Source organism: Lepisma saccharinum, chromosome 17 (assembly GCF_977018435.1).
Source record: "Lepisma saccharinum chromosome 17, izLepSacc3.1, whole genome shotgun sequence".
Taxonomy (NCBI): domain Eukaryota; kingdom Metazoa; phylum Arthropoda; class Insecta; order Zygentoma; family Lepismatidae; genus Lepisma; species Lepisma saccharinum.
In genome coordinates this window covers 28040570-28061066 of record NC_139245.1, presented here as the reverse complement: position 1 = coordinate 28061066, position 20497 = coordinate 28040570, and the positions used below count along the sequence as shown (strand labels likewise).

Here is a 20497-nt window from a genome sequence, read left to right as displayed (position 1 = left end):
TCCACAACGGGGAGGGTTGAAAGAATTTGCAAGCGTAGTGGGTGTAATTGGGCAAATCCTTTTATTTCCAACCGCGGTGAATGAATGCGGTCCGAGGCTATTTTGGGCCTCCCTCGTTAATAGCACGCCGTGACGTCAGAGAGTCCAAAAACCGCAGACCTTGTCCTTTCTCTCCATCTCTGAGATGATTACACACTTCTTTCTTCCTTGCTACTATAAATATTCCCCTATTTTTTATGTGTGGAAATGTCTGACCACATTTTCGTAGAACTGCCCTCTCAGAAGGCAAATGGTACTCACTTCATTTTATGCACATATTATCGACTTATTTATTTATTTATTATTATTATTATATTATTAAATAGAAAAGATAAACATAATTTGTAATTAAAATTTAGTCTAGAAACAATAAATATTAATCATATTACACTTCTGGATGACAATAATTTTCACTGGAATTTTATGGACTGCTCGTAAGTTAAAAGCAAAACAGAAGCTATACAAGCAAGTTCCAATTCTTATTTTCACGCTTATCCATATAACGTATTTGATTGTCATGCTCTAAGAATATGCGTTCTTCTAAAGTTGCAGATGGTTCCAATGAAAATATATATTGGAAACGTTATCCAATGATATCCTCTATTTAGAGCAGGGCTCGATTGATTGATTGATTGATTTGTTGTTTTAAGTCCACTTTATGCACAGAAAGGCTAATCGGTACTGGACCTACTGTTTAAAGTGGGATCTGAACCACTATGTGCCTCCACCGGGTATCGAACCCGGGACCCCAGCAGGGTTCGAATTGGACATTTCTAGCTAGGGGTTGGGGGGGGGGTTGGTCGATTTTGTAACTGGGATGCTTGTATTGATCAAACAGAGAGAATGTAGTATGTGGGGGATGCTTATGTAAATTATCCTAGCTGGCGGAGTGGGTACTTTATGAAAATTTTCTTAACTGGGGGATATCTTCCCCCACGTTCCCCCTACTTTTATCACTGCTTTAAGAAATGCAACAAAATTAAAGGAATAATCTTTGCAGAAATTTCACTATCTTAAAACAAAATCACTCCCTTTCCTACGCTGAGGTAAAATATGAACTTAAAAAAAATGCTAAATATGGATTTCAATATTTCAAAACATTCCCTAAAGTTATCCTCTTATAGCAACGAAACATTGGCAAACTACCCGGCATGTGCAATTGCTAAATAAATAGTGGGCAGTAAGTTTTTGTAATGCTAGAAAGGACAGGATTGAAGAAATAGATAAGGCAATCGGAATGGTATTAAAAAAGTCACACCAGGTGTGTTCTCGCCAAAAATCAACAAAATTTCCTAATGTTTGTTTCAGAATCAACTATATGCACAGAAATTAACTGGGACTCAACACTGAAATACGTAACCGCCACAGCAAATCGAACCCTAGACTCGCTCGCTGCAAAGCTAAGTCTAACCTTATCTCATAATAAGAAATTCCTTCTGCATCACGGAAAAATGAAATTAGTACCTGCCAGTCAATGATATTCCAGGAACATCTGCCAATATGAACAAATAGTTCATAAGAGTTTTGAAAAATATTTGAATGGTGATATCGTATTGTCATCATCAATTCCGCTGGTGCGGTTCTCTCGGTACTTTCAATTCGAACTTGACCTTATGAGCATAGGCGTAGTTAAGTAGGGGCTAGGGGAGGGCTAAGCCCCCCAGAACCAGCCCTTCTCCAAACGCATGTGCAATATGCATAACATAAAATATAAGGGAAGAGAAACTGCACACAGAAGTTAGATAATTCTCATGAAACTTTAATGTATTACTCTTGTCACAGATAAGAAAAGAATACAATGAAAGTTCAATGTTGAAGTGTATGTGCCTTTTTACGGGGTTCATATGTTCCGAATCAAGATTTCAAAGAAAATATATCACTGTTATTTCTTTTGATCTTCCACCTTGGAGCGCTACGTAAGCATTGTTACATTCAAACAATAGTGGCGTTGCAACAAGTGTTTCATAAATGTGGCCTTTCAATAATGAGTTCCTGCAATTGTTTTATCGAACAAAAAAAAAACGTCATTGTAGAGACTTAAACAGAATAGCAGTTTTGATAGGGAAAAAGGCGTCAGTTCAAAGAGTGGATTTATATTGCTTGGGGGACATTTAAAGATGTACGCCTAAATGTCGCGTGGATATGTCGCGATCCTGTAGAAGCGATTCAATCGTGTGTAATTGTTTTATTAAATGGTAATCACTACAGTTTATTGGAGAAATTACTCTTCCAAGTCTTTTGTGTGCGTTGCACCGCGTCACCAATATGTATCCAGATGTGCCAGGTTTATTTGGGTTTTTAATTGCACGATTTGATTTTATTTATTTATTTTATTTTACTTCGCGTTTTGTGTTTCTTGGCTAATTTGCGAAGATGGGGATGAGTGATGAAATGATGAAATTGATGAATAGACATTCATAAACAACCATGCCCGAGCGGGATTCGAACCCGAGACCCCTAGCGTCGCAACGCGATGTGCTAACCACTCAGTCACAGGGTCCGGCTCCAATACACAAAGGCGGTGCAGTTGAGAGTTGTATTCAATTCTCCTGGTGACGGGTGAATCTTGGATCACTTTTAGGGATGCTGTTATAGGAATCTCAGGTATCTCTTGGAGTCCCGGCCTCCCCGATAGCGCAGTGGTTGCGTCGCCGCCTTGTATTCAAGGGGTCCCGGGTTCGATTCCCGGTGGAGGCATATAGTGGTTCGGATCCCACTTTAAATTGTAGGTCCAGTCCCGATTAGCCTTACTGTGCATAAAGTGCACTTAAAACACCAACTCAATCTCAATCAAATCTTGGAGTCTCAGGATAGATTCATTCTTCTGGAGCTAACAAGAAGCTTATTGGTTGTTTCAAGTAACCAACAGAAGATTAACGTGGAAGGGCACGTGCTTATGCTGGTTGAATAACAGCAAGAAATCTTAATCACCTTTTGTAGATTGGAAATTATTGAAAAATCATTCCTTAATGTTTGTAAAATTAAATCACAGATGACAGAATGAACATCCCCTTTAATAGAGAGTTTATTAATAGTAAAAGTCAGGCGTCCAGCAAACAAGCTTCGACTATTGAATTTCTGAAATAAATTTATAGAATGCATAGGCAAAGTGATCATAATGTCATGTCGAATGTCATAATCGGTTTCCTTTTGAAGTCAATTGGCCAGGGTTATATAAAAAATATTTGGTCGACGATCCCCATTTAAAAGGCAAGTTTTCAAGATAATTAAATAATATTTCGCCTATAGATAGCAAACTTTCTACATCCGTCATGCCATCATTTATTACATTTATACCTTGTTTTCAGGCACAAATGGTAATTATTTTAATAAAAATTTTCAAAGTCCCACATGTATCTGCATATAAAAAATGCACATTATTTCGTTAAGCATTTTTTTTATATACGTCGCTGCTCATTAAATGTTGGCAAAACTTATACGTTGCTATTCATTCTTATTTAGTTTCTGATTTGCCAATAGGCGGTACTGTACTATAATCTAAATGAACGAAACTTAGAATAGCATTGGTTTCCGTTCGATTAGATATTAAGCACAATGCGCCCGCAGAGCGGGTGGAGATATCTGGAAAGACTTCATACAATTCAAATTTTGAAATTGTAGCGCGAGAACATGGACGAGGGGTGCGGTGAAAGACAGCACTATGCAAATTATCCTAGTGGTGGGGATGCTATACGAGAATTCGCTCAACTGGGAAAGAGCAGCACAAAAAAAAAAGGAAAAAAATGCTGCCCCCAAAGAGCTCGCAGCATAGAGTGGCGGCCGACCGTAGTCAACCAGTAACTACTCCTTTACTAGCTTTTGATCTTTCCTAGTGTCGCAACTTTGCCTCGTGAGGCTGATTGTGGCGGGCAGGTTTGGTCTCTGCTAGGGAGTAGCTCTCCCCTGAGAATCACACCACATTCACCTTTCCTCCACTTTAAGTACTGCTGCCCTCCCCCTTGAGAGAAATCTTGCGGGTGGCCTTGAATAAGCAAATAACGTCCAACTATAAGCATGCATTGTATATTGTCTGTGAGGTTTAAATGAATTGAAACTAATTACAGCCTACTAAATAGTATTCTGGGGAGCTCTTTGCAAACATTTATAAGATTATTAAGATGGCAAACCAACTATTCCTCTCTCTCCTCGCTAAGTTTATGTTAAAGTTTTCTTCAAGAATCTAGTTGCAAGTGGTTCTCAGTTGTAGTAAAATTAGCAAAATGCGAAGTTTCGTTGTATAGAAATTAAGGAAATTTAAATTTTACTATTCTATTACCTATGTAGATTGTACTTTTAAATGCCTTGGAGCATAATAATTAGCTCAGTACCATGAAAAAAGGATTACCCATTAATATTACCACATATTAAAATTATAAATTCTTTATTCTAAAGAAGAAATATGTTCTTTAATAAATTTACAACCATCTATAATAGCGTATGTATTCCTTTTAACGATTTCATTTCTTTTGGATAAGATGTGCGGATCACCTGCCTCCCAAGGAGAATGCCTGTGATGATTTTTGTAATGAATAAAAGCATGAATAAAGTCAGCCCCAGCTAGCCCTCCCCCCCACCCCCAAGGGGACGGGCAAAACTAGGCCTATGTATTCAGATAGTTCTCTGCCCCGATGCAGCACAAGCCTGACGACGGACATCTAATACTTCATGCATGACCAAAGTGACGACAATGACGTGAAGCTAAACGTCACAGTGTTCGATTTCCATTGTTCTACTGAAATAATTATTAGCGTAGGTCGGTCACGGTCTCTTGAAAGGTAAAAATTTCGGTTTGCATCTTGCATAATAGTTCACGCGGTGACATCCATGTCTTTGTTTAGTAGTGAAGACCACAAAAAAGTGTGGTTGCAGTTGCAGCAAAATAATCATTGTTGCTCACAAAACAGATTTCTTATTAAATTTAATGTTATTATAAGTTGTTGCCACTGGTTAAATAACACATAGAAACCAACTTACGAGTTTTCTAATATTCATTAGATCTCATGACAGTGACTGTGTTACATCCTTCTTCTTTTAAAAACATATTTGAGTTTCATTTTTATGCACAGATTGGCTAATTGGGACTGTACTACAGTTTAAAGTGGGACAATTCCACACTGCTGAATAGGCTATATACGGTACTATGTATTACTTGAACATCTTATTTCCACGTTAATTGTAAAGATATTGTGGAGCACATAGGATTCAAAAGTAGAATTTTAAAATACTATTGCAAAATGCTATAAATACTGAGTTTGCGTTGTGTTTCATTATTGTATCATGTTACGTACGGAAGAATTTTTCACGTATGTGGGTCCCTTTGTTTGTAAATTAACAGATAATTCTGATAAATTTTAACTGGAAAATGTCAATTTTACGATAACTTCTGACAGTGCATCCTCATCCGGTTCAGGAGAGAAAAATCAGCAAGCGTAAATGGGTTCTGGGCCAACCTTCTTATCTGTAAAGTATTTCAATTCGGTCCAGGAACCTTTTTTCCGGATCAATTTAAATCCGGTCCAGAAAATTTTTGCGAATTAATTTAAATCCGGTCCAGGACCTTTTCCAGGATCGATTTAAATCCGGTCCAATTTTCGTATTGACATGAAACAATACGCAACTTGGACCGATTTAAATTGTGCGAGAAAAAAAGGTCCTCGTCCTGTTATGGGTGACTTTTAACAACCCTGGACGCAAGACGTAAACAGCGAAGTAAATCGAAATAGAAAGGAAGACAGACGGTATTACGTAATACACCACTCTGCCTCCACTTAACAGCTTGGTCTTACCAAAAGTTCCGTACCCTCCCCCCAGTCAAGAACAAGATCGGTATGGTTGTTGTTAATGACTATTGCAGACGCTTATGTCTCTCTCTGACCACATAATGTGTCAAATTGACTACCCGCTTGCTCCTAGGAAGATATCAAATTCCGCACACATATCTCCATTACCCATTCCTCCAGCTACATCCAAGTTGCCTTCGTGTCCCAAATGCAAGGCAGCTGCCACCTTTGAGCTGTTCGGTGTGAGATGAGGTTTGCGGGAATGGAATATTCAATGATGTGTTGGGGCTTCCTCCCTCCCAGCCGGCACTTCTCCGTGGCTACAATACTGGAGAACAGAATGAAAATACGTGCCTTGGGAAATCTACGTTTCGGGCTAAGGAAACGTTTTCAGGGCAAGATGTCTAGTCCGCCTGTTGTGCTTTAAAGGCATGTTCTGCTGCTATATTTGCTAGGCATAAAAGTATAAAGCAACTAACGTATACGAACCAGTGACGGCGTCAGGGAGGTGGCAGGAGCAGTGGGCCGGGGAGGAAAATCCCCTACGGAAATAGTACCCCCCCCCCACCTAAAATTTCAATAGTAATTTTGCCTGTAGTATCATATGGATGTGAAATTGGCCCCTTACATTAAAAGAGGAACATAAATTAAAGAGAATTTGAAAATAAAATCCTTAGAAAAATATTTGGACCTAAAAGGGGTGAGGAGACAGGTGAGTGGAGGTTACATAATTTAGAACTGCATAATTTGCATTCATGTCCAGATTAGGGATGGCCAGATCCGGATCCGGTTGGTTCCAGATCCTTAGGATCCGGATCCTAAAATTTTTCGGATCCGGAATTTTCGCATCCGGATCCGGATCTGGAACTTTCGGATCCGGTTCCAAACGGATCCGGATCCGTTTTGCCATCCCACATGAGCGCTTCTTTGGAAAGTAAGAATGTGTTTATAACATATTGTTACCTGCTAACATACATACATACATACATACATATATATATATATATATATATATATATATATATATATATATATATATATATAAGCCAAAACTGGCCGGCGCGCGCTGGCGGCAGTGAAGCGTATTCACGAATAGTGGGAGAATCAGTTGCGATGGAGAAGTGGAATGTGCAAGACCGTGTTCGCGCGGTAGAGCTGTTTATAAAAAGCAAGTCCATTGTTGCAACCCAACGAGCTTTCCGCCGACTAGGCCTGCGTAGAGACGCACCGGACAAACACACCATACGGCGATGGGTAGCGAAATGGCACGAGGAGGGTTCAGTACGACACAGGTCGTCTCCTGGACGACCCCGAGCTGTAAGGACACAGGAACACATCAACCGTGTGCGGGATGACATCCAAAGAAGTCCACGAAGATCAGTGCGCAGCAGATCGCAAGCATTGCATATGACGTATGGCAGTTTACATCGCATTTTACACTTGGATTTACATACACGAGCGTATAAGGCAGTGGCGTACGCAAGGGGGGGGTTACGGGGTTTAAACCCCCCCCTTGAGCTTGTGAAATATTATGAAAAATGCCGTGGAAAAAATTTAAATGGCCAATTTACCACAGTCAAAGATCTGGGACAATACTATTACTATTACTACATCTACTACTACTACTACTAGTACTACTACCACTAATAATAATAATAATAATAATTTGAATTATTATTTCCATGTAGCATGGAGAAAAGTACAGCATTCCAAGCACACGCGTCTTTCAGAGTGATGCCTTGCACAAGTTCTTGAAAGTGAAATATGAGGGTAACTATGATTTAAAAGAGAAATAAAATGTTTTGTATTTCAGTTGCAACAATGTTCAATACTCTGGTGTACGCAGTTTTTTTTTGGGGGGGGAGGGGCCGGAATAGTAAATGTGGATAACACATGGTTTCGTTTTGGAGGGCAGGATGCATACTAAAATATTTCGTATTTTTGGAGCTTTTCAGTCTATTAAAATTGTGTTCAAAGACAAAAATGGTAATCGGGACTCACTTTAAAAGAGGTTTCGTATTTACACATTTTGATTTTTTAAAGTTCTTAACGGATTTTTATTTGAAAATTCTGATTTTCTCAAAATTTTGGTAGGGGCTGTAGCATCATCGGTAGAGGCATGCATATTTCGTTTTTGACAAAAAGAAAACGAAATTTGAAATAACACATTGCAATGTTAATTTTTAAGGTTTCTGAAGGGTGTGAGGTGCATTTTCCTACCCTGTTTTGTCACGAAATGATGCGAAATGAACTGCAAAATGCGAAATAGACTCTTAAACACGAAATTTACCGTTTATATACCTACGCGACACTTTCTGAAGTCTGAAGTATCCTGTGTGTTATGCAATTCACGGAAAATTGATTAATTTTTGCTGTAAATATTTGAAAAGTAAAAATGGACTCCTCTATACAGGAATAAACTTAATATTCTGGTAATGATTTCATGTGCTATTAGAAGGGATATGTTTATTTTGTGTAATAGTGCAGTTTTTAAATCGGGATTATATTCACATTTTTAAAACCAAAATGTAATTTTATATACCGCTTTTTCACCGCTATAACAGCGAAATTTCATTTTATTTACAGCTTTTGAACCCGAAATTGACTCTGTTTTTATACTGAAATTTTGCTTTTTTATTTACCAAAAGTATGTGCCTCTAACCATCGGCCATGCCTCTACGTACGCCAGTGTTCAACGAACATGTCTTTTTTTTGTGTGAACAATGAGAATTAACTAAAGAAAGTTCTTGGTTCGTTGTTAGAGGCTAATGTATAGACGAAGGCTAGGCGGACAAGAATACAGTCACCAGTCTGCCTTCCCATTGTATTATTTACCGCACCACGTTTGAATGTCTCTCTTTAAAATGTCTCACCTTGTTGACTAGACAATTATTCAAACGACAATAAACTTAACTATTGGAAAATGTTTTGTTGGTAAGAATAGTGAGACAATCCAGATGTGAATTATCGGGGACATTTATGCGGGGAAGAAACTGGAAAAATTTCAACCAATTTCGGGAATCGAATCCGGATCTCCCGCGTAATTGCCAGATGCTCTACCGACCAGACCACCGCAGATTCTTGGATGAGTTCCATACTTTAATTATTTCAATTTATTTTAATATATTTTCTTGTTTTATGGATTTTCTTCACCCTTAAAATGTCTCACCTCGTTGACCAGACAAAAAACAAAAACAAAAACAAAAAAAATGCTCCCAGGATTTGATAAAAATTGAATGATTAGAAAGTAATTTCTTTCTATTGTTTTCATAAATGGTATATTTATGTAGATCTCTACTACATAATAGTAGTAGTGGTATTAGTAGTATTATTAGTAGTAATTCAGCTAATTAATTAACTATAAGTATTATTAATTAATTGTGATTATTATTATTTAATTAAAGTATAATAAATCAAAGGTAATGTGAATTTGGAGAAAGTTTTAGAAATAACCCCCCCCTTGACGAAATCCTGCGTACGCTACTGGTATAAGGTGCAAGTAGTGCAAGCAATGACCGCAGCTGACAAAGTAGCACGTGTTCAGTTTTGTGACACGTTTCTCGACATGTGCGCACAAGATGCACGCATTGTCGACAACCTTTTGATGTCTGACGAGGCACACTTTTTGCTATCGGGGTCGGTCAACAAACAGAATTGGCGTTTCTGGGGTACAGAAAACCGCGGCGATTGCATCAGCGTGAGTTGCACAGTCCCAAGTTAACTGTGTGGTGTGGGATCAGTACATCAGGAATCATCGGACCATACTTCTTTCGCGATGCCACTGGTGCCACGTGTACTGTCAATTCAGAGCGTTATGTGACCATGCTCCAAGACTTTCTCGTGCCGGCACTGCAACGCCTTCCTCTGATCACATGGTTCCAACAGGACGGTGCAACGGCACACACAGCCCGTGTGTCCATTGCCAAATTGTGCGACCTTTTTCCCGGCCACCTCATCTCCCGATATGGCGACGTGGCTTGGCCGGCACGTTCGCCGGATCTGACGGCAGCTGATTTTTTCTTGTGGGGATACCTGAAGTCCCGGGTCTACGAAACCCGCCCAGGAACGATCCAGGAACTCGAGGCGAACATCCGCCGTGAAATCGCTGCTATTCCGGTTGCTATGCTGGAGAATACATTGCGGCGTAGCTTCGTGGCTCGGCTTCATGAGTGCTCCAACAACGGTGGTGCTCACCTGAGTGATGTTATATTCAAAACATAAGTGAGACGTGATGTGATGTGACATTCACAACCTGATTGACATATCTTGTATCAAACTCCCATGTCTGTGCAACACTTCTGTCCTTGTAGCTTGCAATTATTCGCCTAAATAAAGTTATGCTCACCAATTGAAAAGGGGCGGCCTTTTTGGATCACCTAACAGCGGCGTGCATTCAGGATACGCAAGGTACGCACTGCGTACCCACAACACAGTAAGAAAAATAAACATTCTTTCGTCTTCCCCGAACATGAAAATTCAACAATTATCGCTCCGAAAGCAGTTCCACTGCAAGAAATTCCGATTTCCGCACGAACACGCTGCTGCCTTCCTGAAGGCAGTCCCGAATGATCCCGATTGTGACTTCGGCACCCACCCAATCCGCGTTTCTGCCGATTTCCGCAGGCCAGAAAGACGCTGTTTCTTCTGCTTGGTACCCTAGAAATTCGGAAGGTAATCCCATTGGCTCATATCAGCCCCGACCACGTGTTTGGGTCTGCCTGCGCCTACCCTCTCTCCCACTTCTTTCCCGGTTCTAAGCACCCAAGATTTTGACAGCGTATGCAGTGTTGACAGTAGTCAACATATTTTTTTCTGGAATGCTTAGCTTACTAGCATTTAGCAGCCACGCGTAGATAGATCACTGTTGGGTTGCAATAAAAATACATTATAAAAAGTGATACAGGAATCAGACAGGAGGGCAAGAATATGTAGTGGTGGAAGATCATATTTAATATACGCGTAAACTATCACATATAAAATATTTATGTGAGGTTAAAGTTACACTAGCAAGTTTTTTTTTCGTATAGGGAGGTGAGGACCAGAATGGACTGTCACTGTGTCGAGGGGAAAATATGTGAACAATTTGCAAGTTTCGCACAATTCTCAGTGTATGAGAGTATCTGTTTATCTCCTTTCGGGATCAACATTTCCTTTGAGTTCCATAGCATGGGTGTTGATTATTGACCCAACGATATGAATGCATGATAAAAGAAAAACATAATAAAACACAATGCTTACAATGGGATTAGAATGAGCCCCCCTCCCGCCAGACATTGCAAAGTGATGTACGGTAGTTTAGCTTTTGAAGTGTTCTGGGATGTATGCTGACGTATTTTCTACTTGTCCTTAATTATCTCCCTTCTACGAAATACTTTGTCGACTGGCAACTCCGATTCATTCATCCACAAGAACGCGTGGTTTTCGGGCATAGCGGGACCGGACACAACGTACCATGGGAGGTTGACTTTTGCTTTCTTCTGTCGTGTGAAATTTGAAGCGAGTGTTTCGTTCATATTATTTACATTACAGGATCTCTATTGTTTGCCGGTGCTATGAAGTGATAAAATAGGGGGACCGGGAGTTATTGATGACATACTGGAGAAGGGATTTTCGGAATTTACGAAAAAAGTGTAAACAATCCGAAATGGAAGGTCTGTTCCTGATTTGGAAAAATTGTTTCAGGCAGGAGTTGTGAAGGATGGTAAGCAGTATATTAGGCATTTTGATTTTTGAGAAGAAGAAAAAATATCTCTACAGAGTGATTGACTGAGTAGAAAAACAGTGAAACTTTATTGTTGGCCTTATTCGTTGGTTTCCTCTGCGAAAGGTGTTGTGAAATAGTAGAGGATACTGAGATTTATCAAATTTATTACATGCAATTTGAAAGGACGGAAAATGATTGAGCCATTTCCTTCCCGTTCAATGTTCATCGCACTGCATGAAGGCAATAATCAAAGTTGAATTGTTGGACTCTACGTAGCTACTATCAGAATATATTTGCGAATATAAAATATCATACATATATTTTACCTCGTTACATTTGGATACTGATACAAAGATGAGAAATTTCCCATTATAAAATTGTAGAAAAAAGTTATTTTCTGAATAACATGATGGCCAGGGAGGGGGGGGGGTTCTGGCCCCCATAATTCATTTCGGTTGGCCCATGTTGCGTACCCTAGTTTAAATGTCACCGCACGTCACTGAATACATACATACATATATATAATATAGTGTGTGTGTGTGCGCGTGCGCGATTTGTAATTAATACACTTACAAGGGAGGTCTAAGTCTCCCCCTCCGATTTCCATGATACTTGGCAGGTGTATAGAGTGGCCCAAAGAAATACGTGTTTTTTTGTTTCGGATAAAAAAACTGTTTTAGAGGGCAACCCCCCCCCCCCCTCAAATGTCAAGATGAGGACAAATTGAAGTTGGAATTGACCCCTGTGTCCCCCTCCGATTTCCATGAAACTTGGCAGTGTATAGAGGGGCCCAATGGAAGAAATACGTGTTTTTGTGTTTCAGCTAAAAAAAAAACGGTTTTAGGGGGCAAAACCCCCCTCAAATGTCAAGATGAAGACAAATTGACGCGGGGATCTGACCCCTGTGTCCCACTCCGATTTCCATGAAATTTGGCAGGTGTATGAAGGGGCCCAAAGGAAGAAGTACGTGTTTTTGTGTTTCAGCTAAAAAATGGTTTTAGGGGGCAACCCACCTCAAATGTTAAGATGAGGAGAAATTGAAGTGGGGATCTGACCCCGAAACCACGTAAATATGGCATAGGAAGAAACAGGAGGCATAGGGTGCCTCTATGCACCTGCCAAATTTCATGGAAATCGGAGGGGGACACAGGGGTCCAATGCCACTTAAATTTGTCCTCATTTTTACATTTGAGGGTGGGGGGTTGCCCCCTAAAACAGTTTTTTTTAGCCGAAACAAAAAAATCACGTATTTCTTCCATTGGGTCCCTTTATACATCTGCCAAGTTTCATGGAAATCGGAGCGGGACACAGGGTCAGATCCTTACTTCAATTTGTCCTCATCTTGACATTTGAGGGGCTCTTGCCCCCTAAAACAGTTTTTTAGCCGAAACAAAAAACACGTATTTCTTCTTTTGGACCTGTTTATACACCTGCCAAGTTTCATGGAAATCGGAGGGGGGCACAGGGGTCAAATGCCCACTTAAATTTGTCCTCATCTTGACATTTGAGAAGGGTTTGCCCCCTAGAACAGTTTTTTAGATTATTTTTGTGCACGAGTGTGTTAGCCGATGCGTAGCAACTTATTTTAGGAACAACACTTGAAGAAAAATCTTGAAGAACTAACTAATGAAAAATTTATTTGTAATCGAAGATCATAATACCTTTTAAGGTGTGGTAATATTATAATGGGATTGAGATACGAAACTCTCGGATCCGGATCCAGACCCGAAACTTTTGGACCCGGATCCAGACCCGAAACTTTCGGACGGATCCGGATCCGGGATTTTCCATCCCTAGTCCTGATATTAGAATAATTAAATCAAGAAGACTTAGATGGGCACGAATGGGAGAGGAAAAAGAGTTTACAGGATTCTTGTTAGGAAACCTGATGGTAAGAGACCTGTAGGAAGGCCAAGACGAAGATGGAGAGATAACATTGAGATGGACCTAAAAGAAATCGGTAAGGATGGAAAATATTGGACTGATCTTGCCCAGAATAGTGACAGATGGAAGGCTCGTGTTGCTACAGTCAACACCGTCGGGTTTAAGAAGACTAGAGACTTAGTTGCTTAGTTGGCAGAGCATTCGGACAATAGCTGAGAAATTTGACAACCATGTTCACTTTTATTTTCTTTCATTCACTTTAATTTAATGTAGAACGTACAGGTTCTGGCTTTTCGTAATAATAAACACTGATTCAGTCCTCTTCATAATTAAAAGTGAAAATAATGAACGAATTTATATTATCGTCCGTTTTAATAACTAGCAATAAATAAAAACATTCCATTTCCTTGAAGCTCAACAATAGACACGCGTAGAGTGGCAAGGCTGGTGAAATGTAATCTTCCATTGTTGCACTGAATTTCAGCTTCTTGCAGCTATTTTAACAGTTTACTATGAAATGGTGGTGACGTGCTTGTGCAGTCTTATCGAAATTTACATTTAATTTAATTACATATCAGAGGTCAGGGGCAATTTAAAAGCACTAGTATTGTTTTTATTAATATTATAATTTGATGCCTATGACACCCCCCTGCCACCGTGAAGTTTGGTATCACCCCCCCCAGAGGAAAGTGGCCGGATTCAAACTGGGCAGGAGCCCCCCCCCCAAATCGATAGACCTGTCCGATGCCACAAGCATACAAGAAAACCTACACAAATTAACATATTAATGCAATCAAAATATTTGTACCAATTGACAACTTTTTTGGGTTATGTGTGTATTTATAAGCGAGGGAACGTTTTAGTCGCCAAGCTGAAAATCGCAGTCGTGACTCGTTTTTGCGACTTACAACTGCTAATTTATATCACTGTCATTCGTGTCAGTGACGGCAGAAATTTATTTGTCCTTGTCCCTTTTAACTACCATGGCAGAAATAAGTCACACTTATACCTAAAAACTCAAACTCTATACAATTACCATACAGTTGTTCTAAACACTAGAAAATCCTTCTGGTGTAGCTGGTATAGGTGTAGTATGTCTCCACATTTAATCACGGCAGTATAGTCAAACCCAGATATTTCTGCCGCGATCGGCGCAGTAGACCGGGAGAACCAGTGTTGCTAATCTGCTCGATAGAAAAATCGCTACAGTGCGCTGAGGCACAGCTGTTCCTAGAACAAGGGAAACTCAGCTCTATCTAACGTTGAGTTTTAAACTCCATGCATTATAACCAGGGCTGGGATTTATATGTGCTAACAAGTGGCTTTATATGTACACACAGATGGACTAAAACCGCTAAATGTGGACTAGTGATCGCCTTCTTCAAGGAATTCACTTTCGAGTACCATCCCGCACCACAAGGAGCACTCAGCTTTTCACGTATCAGAAACCCAGATTAAGCCTAATACAACGTTCTCTCTTCCACAGACTACCCGGCCAATAAAACACTCTACCAAACCAAGTTGATATTTTTGAAAACCAGTCACGTTTTAAAAAGCTACTGTGTAACAACATGTAATCCACTTTATCTCAAATGTATGTATGCACAAACGCGAGGTATGAAGGGGAAAAATTAGGTATTTTAGTTTATGTTATTATTATTTATTGATACTTCCATTGTTATTTTTTATTATTTCCATTGTTATTACATTCCAATGTAAAATGGCCAAAGTTGTATTTGGAATTCTCTGGTAAATAAATAAATAAATAATCCTTTTGTAAAATTACCCAAAATGATGTAAAGAAGACTTCTTCATAGTGATTTCAAATAAAATGTGGAGACATACTACGCTTATTGTCTTTCTTCTTCTTCCAATGTAGAGACATACTACACCTATACCGATCCTTCTTAGATTTAATTAATTTATTACAAACTATGTTAAATTGACCACTAACTGAATGTAATACTCAAAAAGGTTTACCTGCAAGGTTCCCTGGATGTGGAATCTGATAATTAGTGTAAGTTCCAACGTCGAAGAAATACAAGGCGGTGGCAAAGACAAAGACTAGAACTCCCACAAGCCATCGGTACTTCCGGTTGGGTTCCTTCTTCTGCGTCACGTGACCATTGAGCAGCGACACCTTGTCAGCCATATGGAATGGCATCTGAAATCAAACACGCAGGATACGTCACAATGGATCTCCTGTTACAATAAGGTCGTTAACTTTCAACAATGAATTCTCAATGAGACAATCAGATGCATGGACTATAGCTACTCAGCACTGTTCTAACTTCTAAGTCCATGAACAAATTCAATAATTACAATAATCATGGCAATTTTTACATCTTCTAACAATAATGTGACGAACAGACTTATCAATTCTTCACTTCAATTTGTGGAACGAAAAAATCCGGAAAGATTTTTCTTGGAAAAGTATATTGTGCATTCAAAAACTTAGTTTCTTTACTATATAAATAGCCTACGTTATACTCAGATTACTTTAGCAATACTGGTAAATATACAAAATATGCGCATTTGCATTATTTTAGAATAAATATTTTATTAGTAAACTCCAGCCTCATTCGATGTGGAATTATAAAAAAGCACGAAACAAGAATATGCCGATAAATATTATCAGTAGTTCTTCATAATTGTGGCCATTGTTCGTTACACTTACACTTAAAATTTTAAAAAAATATCTTACATCATATGTCATTTTGTCCTCCGTAGTCGAGCGGGTTAAGGCGTTCACTCGTCTTGAGATCGTTCGCTGCGGGACGGCGTAGGTTGGAATCCGGCTCTGGTCGGAATATATTCGGCCTACGTATAGGGCCGGTGGCAACCCACCATCGTGAGGAAATTGGGGAGCTCCGAATGAGTGAGCGTAATCCGGTCGAGACGACCTGCTATAACGGCTGGGGATACGTCGGGCTGACCCTCCGACTATTCCAATACTGGTTGAAGATCTCCACGCTTAGAGGTGACGAAGGAAAGCGTGGGAGGGAGACCGGCAGTCGGTAGGTATGCCTAGGCCCTTCATGGGCTGTTGCGCAAAGGATTATTATTATTATTATTATTATTATATGTTATTTTAGTAACGTTTCACAATTCTCCCGGTGGCTTTTTTTTCCTAGCCATTTCACTTTTATTTGTTTAAAAAAAGTACTGTGAAAAGTACGTGTTTTTTTTATTAATTTCAATGTAAATATTAATAATGCTTTTAGAACTTTAGAAAGAATTTGAGTTTTCTAGAGTTATAAACACTGTTTGCATTTGGATAGTAGAGAACAACGGAGTACAGAGAAAATTCCACAATATTTTACAAATTGGTTCTATGAAAAAGATTGCCGCCAAAACCAACCTCCAATCACGTAACTGCGCGGCTACATTTAAATGAAAACCTTGTCTTATTGGCTGCTCCGAGCAACTGCTACCACGCGCAGAAAACACGCTCGCACAAAGACCAATCACTTCACGCTGAACCAGTTCAATTGGGAATGGCACATCACGACGACCCTAGTGTAGACGTGTCACGTCAACAACAAGACCTTGCACATAGAGCTTCTCTTGCACTTTCCCGACGATCCAGAAGATCAACATCTCACGGAATCTACACTTACAGGGGAAACCTTCCCCCTGCTTTCTTTTCTCGAAATATCCCCAACAATTCCGAGAACATGCTAATGCCTACCTTATTGTCCAACCTTCTTTGTCTTACTGTGCCTGCACAGGAACATGATATCGAGCGTATAATTTGAGACTGTTGATGTTTGTGGAGTTGCTAGGGTGACGCGACGGGGTGTTGGCGTCATGCAATCATGGATTTGTGGTGTTGCTGCATTTTCAACGATTGCTGGCTGCCATTTAGTGCTGAAATTGTGGTATTTAACTCTAGTTATTTGCACCGTAGATGTCAACTACCACGTGAAAAAAAATAGATAAAGAAGGGGGGCGACCCAAAATCTGCTCTCCTCCACCCGCATACTTTCCTGGTATCTGAAAATCAACTAGTAGAGTAGATTTAGAGGTAAGGAAGGTTGGATAGAAATAAAAATTACACATATATAGTCGCCGACCTTCATAGCGGAGTGGTTAGCATATCGCGCTATGACGCCAGGCGTCCCGTATTCGAATCCCGTCCTGGGCACAAGTGTTTTTTCTCTTCCTTCATCAATTCCATCACATCATCCATTATCCACATCTTCGCGATTAGCAAAAAGTGGCGGAAAAGCGAAGTAGAAGAAATCAACAAATATAAGCACACACACACATAGACGAGTATAACAGCCCACGCTTATGTCAGGTGTTCATTAAAAAAAAATATTCAGCATTTGTAGATGGAAGTTCGGTTTTCAACATCCCCTCACCAAATCCAGACCCTTCTATGCACCGGGAAAGTTTTGTTAGCAGTAGCGGAGAACAGGGGGGAAATGGGGTAGCTCAAAGTAAGTATATAATATAGTTGAGAAAGTAGCGCAGTCTTCCCTCCCGAAGCTGAAAAAAGAGGGTCGTGGGCATTTCCAACCCTGACGTCACTCACGGGACAGAAGTGACGCTGTCACTGACCATTCCGCTTGTTATAGGATCTGCATTTGTGAGAGGGAGCGTGAAAGTACTTGGTGTTTTATTTTTCTGTAGCTTGTGTGATAGTAGAGTTGGCAAGAAATACAGTAGATTGATTGATCTCCTTTATTTTACTTCGCTTTTTGTGCCACTTTTGGCTAATTTGAGAAGATGAGGATGAGTGATAACATGATGAAATCGATGACTGAACACTCACAAACATCCATGCCCAGGCCGAGATTCGAACCCGGGACCTCTGACGTCATAGAGCGATGTGCTAACCACTCCGCCACGGGGTCCATTGCAAGACCTGCTGAAACCAACAATATGTGACATATATAAAGTAGGAAGTATAGAACGAACACCAGGAACATACCAATTATTTCATTCAAATAAGATGTGAACTCAACCTCTTTGAAAAATAAAGTACAGTGTAATAGCTCTGATTTTAACGACTTTTATGTATGCTTTTGTCTAATATTTGGTCATAGTTTTTACGTTAGATAATTTGCTGACCTTTTTGTTTCTAGCTTTTACAATATGCAAAGTAGTTTTCCATACTTTCCCCCAATAAGCTCTAAGAATGTATCTTATAAATGCTGATGGAAAGAAAGTCGTCATCGTTCCAAGCGATAACAACAATGTCAAACGACAGAATTCGTGATTGTTGACGAGAAATTGTTTAACGCAGAATTATAGATCTGGGTAGATTATTATCTAAAATATTCATAGATTGGATGATTGAATCTTGTCCTTATGTAGTGGCAACGTTGCCGTGACTAGAAGTTCCGGATTTGATACTCGGTGTTAGTATAATTGGTTCGGTTCTCTCTTCAAACGATTGTCTCAATGTACAGTCGCCGGCAATAAAAATGAGACACCTAGATCCTGAAATGCGTTGTGTGTGTTACCTAACTCTACGGCGACAAGTGGATTTTAATAGCAAATTATCAATGGCCACTTCTACTACAGCCGTAGAGTTGGGCAACACACACAACGCCTTTCAGGATCTAGGTGTCCTATTTTTATTGCCGGTGACTGTACCTAATAAGTTGAGTTGAAACAAACGTTTATCATAAATCGGATATTATTTTATAATTGTAGGAAATACATTTTATGGACATTGTATACTAGATAATACTCTTATAATAATCTTCATTTATCCTCCATCATCATCATTAGGCAAACGTGGCAGAAAAGCTAGAATAGAAATACAAACCACGTTCTGTACAAGAGTGCTACTGCACTACCATGCCTAACAATACATATGTACTTTTCTGGGAGATCACACTTCCATAATCATTATTTCTAAAAGAAATTACTGCATTGGTGGGGTTTAATATTATCATGGAATATCTTGAACTGATTAGTTCGGTATAGGTGTAGTATGTCTCCACATTTAATCACAGCAGTATGTATCCACATTCACGACATACGAAAATCGGTAGGTTAGGTTAGGTTAGGTTAGGAGTGTTCACTAGCGATAACTTTTCTAAGTCACGTTTTGGAAGTCTCCTCTTAGTCATGTTCTTTGCAAACATTTTCATCATTCTTCTAAAAGTCCTGATTGAGTCAGTTTTCTGATTTGCAGTGTTCACTGAACACTCCTAACCTAACCTATGTGAAAGTAAAATAAAGAAAACATACGAAAATGAAGAACTTCCTACCTATTCAAATGTGGAGACGTACTTCACTTATTGTCTTTCTTCTTCTTCCAATGTGGAGACATACCACACCTATACCGATTAGTTCTTCATCACCTCATTGCAAAGTTCTCATCGCATAAGTAGCTACTTCAAAGCATAAGAAGTTGGTATAAACATTATTTATATTACGTTTTCCAGACTTTATTTAGGTGTTCTTTATTTTAATTCACTTTTCTGCCACTTTAGGTTAATCGCAAAGACGGGGATAAACAGTGAAAAATAAAAAGATCATTATACTGGCTGTGAGGCCAGACGCCGGAACCTCGTTAGTCTGAAAATGCACCCCAAAGTGCACTACGTGGAACAGAGGTTGAGAAAGGGTCATCCTATCACCCAGTTCCAGACTTTGTAAAGTTACTCTTTAAAACTTTGTAAAGTTACTCTTTAAAATTTTATAAAGTTACTCTTTAAATGTTACTGAGTTGCAGTTAGTTTGTCCAAAGAATAACTCAGTTATTCAGTTACTCTTTTTGAAATGCAGCTCCGTTTCAGTTGCTTCATTCTAGTAAAGTTACAATTCTTAGAATTTTTCTTTTAATTTACAACTGTTACAAAGAAACATTTTTTATGTAACATTTAGGAACAAAACGTGCTCCCTTCATCAAACAACAAAATCTCCGAGCTATGCGAGCTACGCCATATCCTATAAGATACAACAGTGTTTCAATAACAACCTGTAAAGAATATAAAAATAATAATGATTTTCCAAAACTTTATTGTCAACTATTATAATGATTTTAGCCGTTCGTAAGAAGAGTGTTGCATTTTAATGCATACTTTTTAAAATGTATTTTGAATTTATTTTGAGCCGCGGAAGCTCA

At 39.3% G+C, this 20497-nt stretch overlaps 1 protein-coding gene across 6 annotated transcripts in view; it reads right to left on the bottom strand.

The window, feature by feature from the left end:
* LOC146001644 (uncharacterized) overlaps positions 1-20497 on the bottom strand; it is a 197027-nt gene that overhangs the window by 17327 nt on the left and 159203 nt on the right. For all 6 annotated transcript variants that reach the window (XM_083139229.1, XM_083139234.1, XM_083139231.1 and 3 more), the window contains one exon: positions 15388-15571. In XM_083139229.1, the coding sequence (XP_082995355.1) occupies positions 15388-15571 (184 nt within the window). The remainder of the gene's footprint in view (positions 1-15387; positions 15572-20497) is intronic.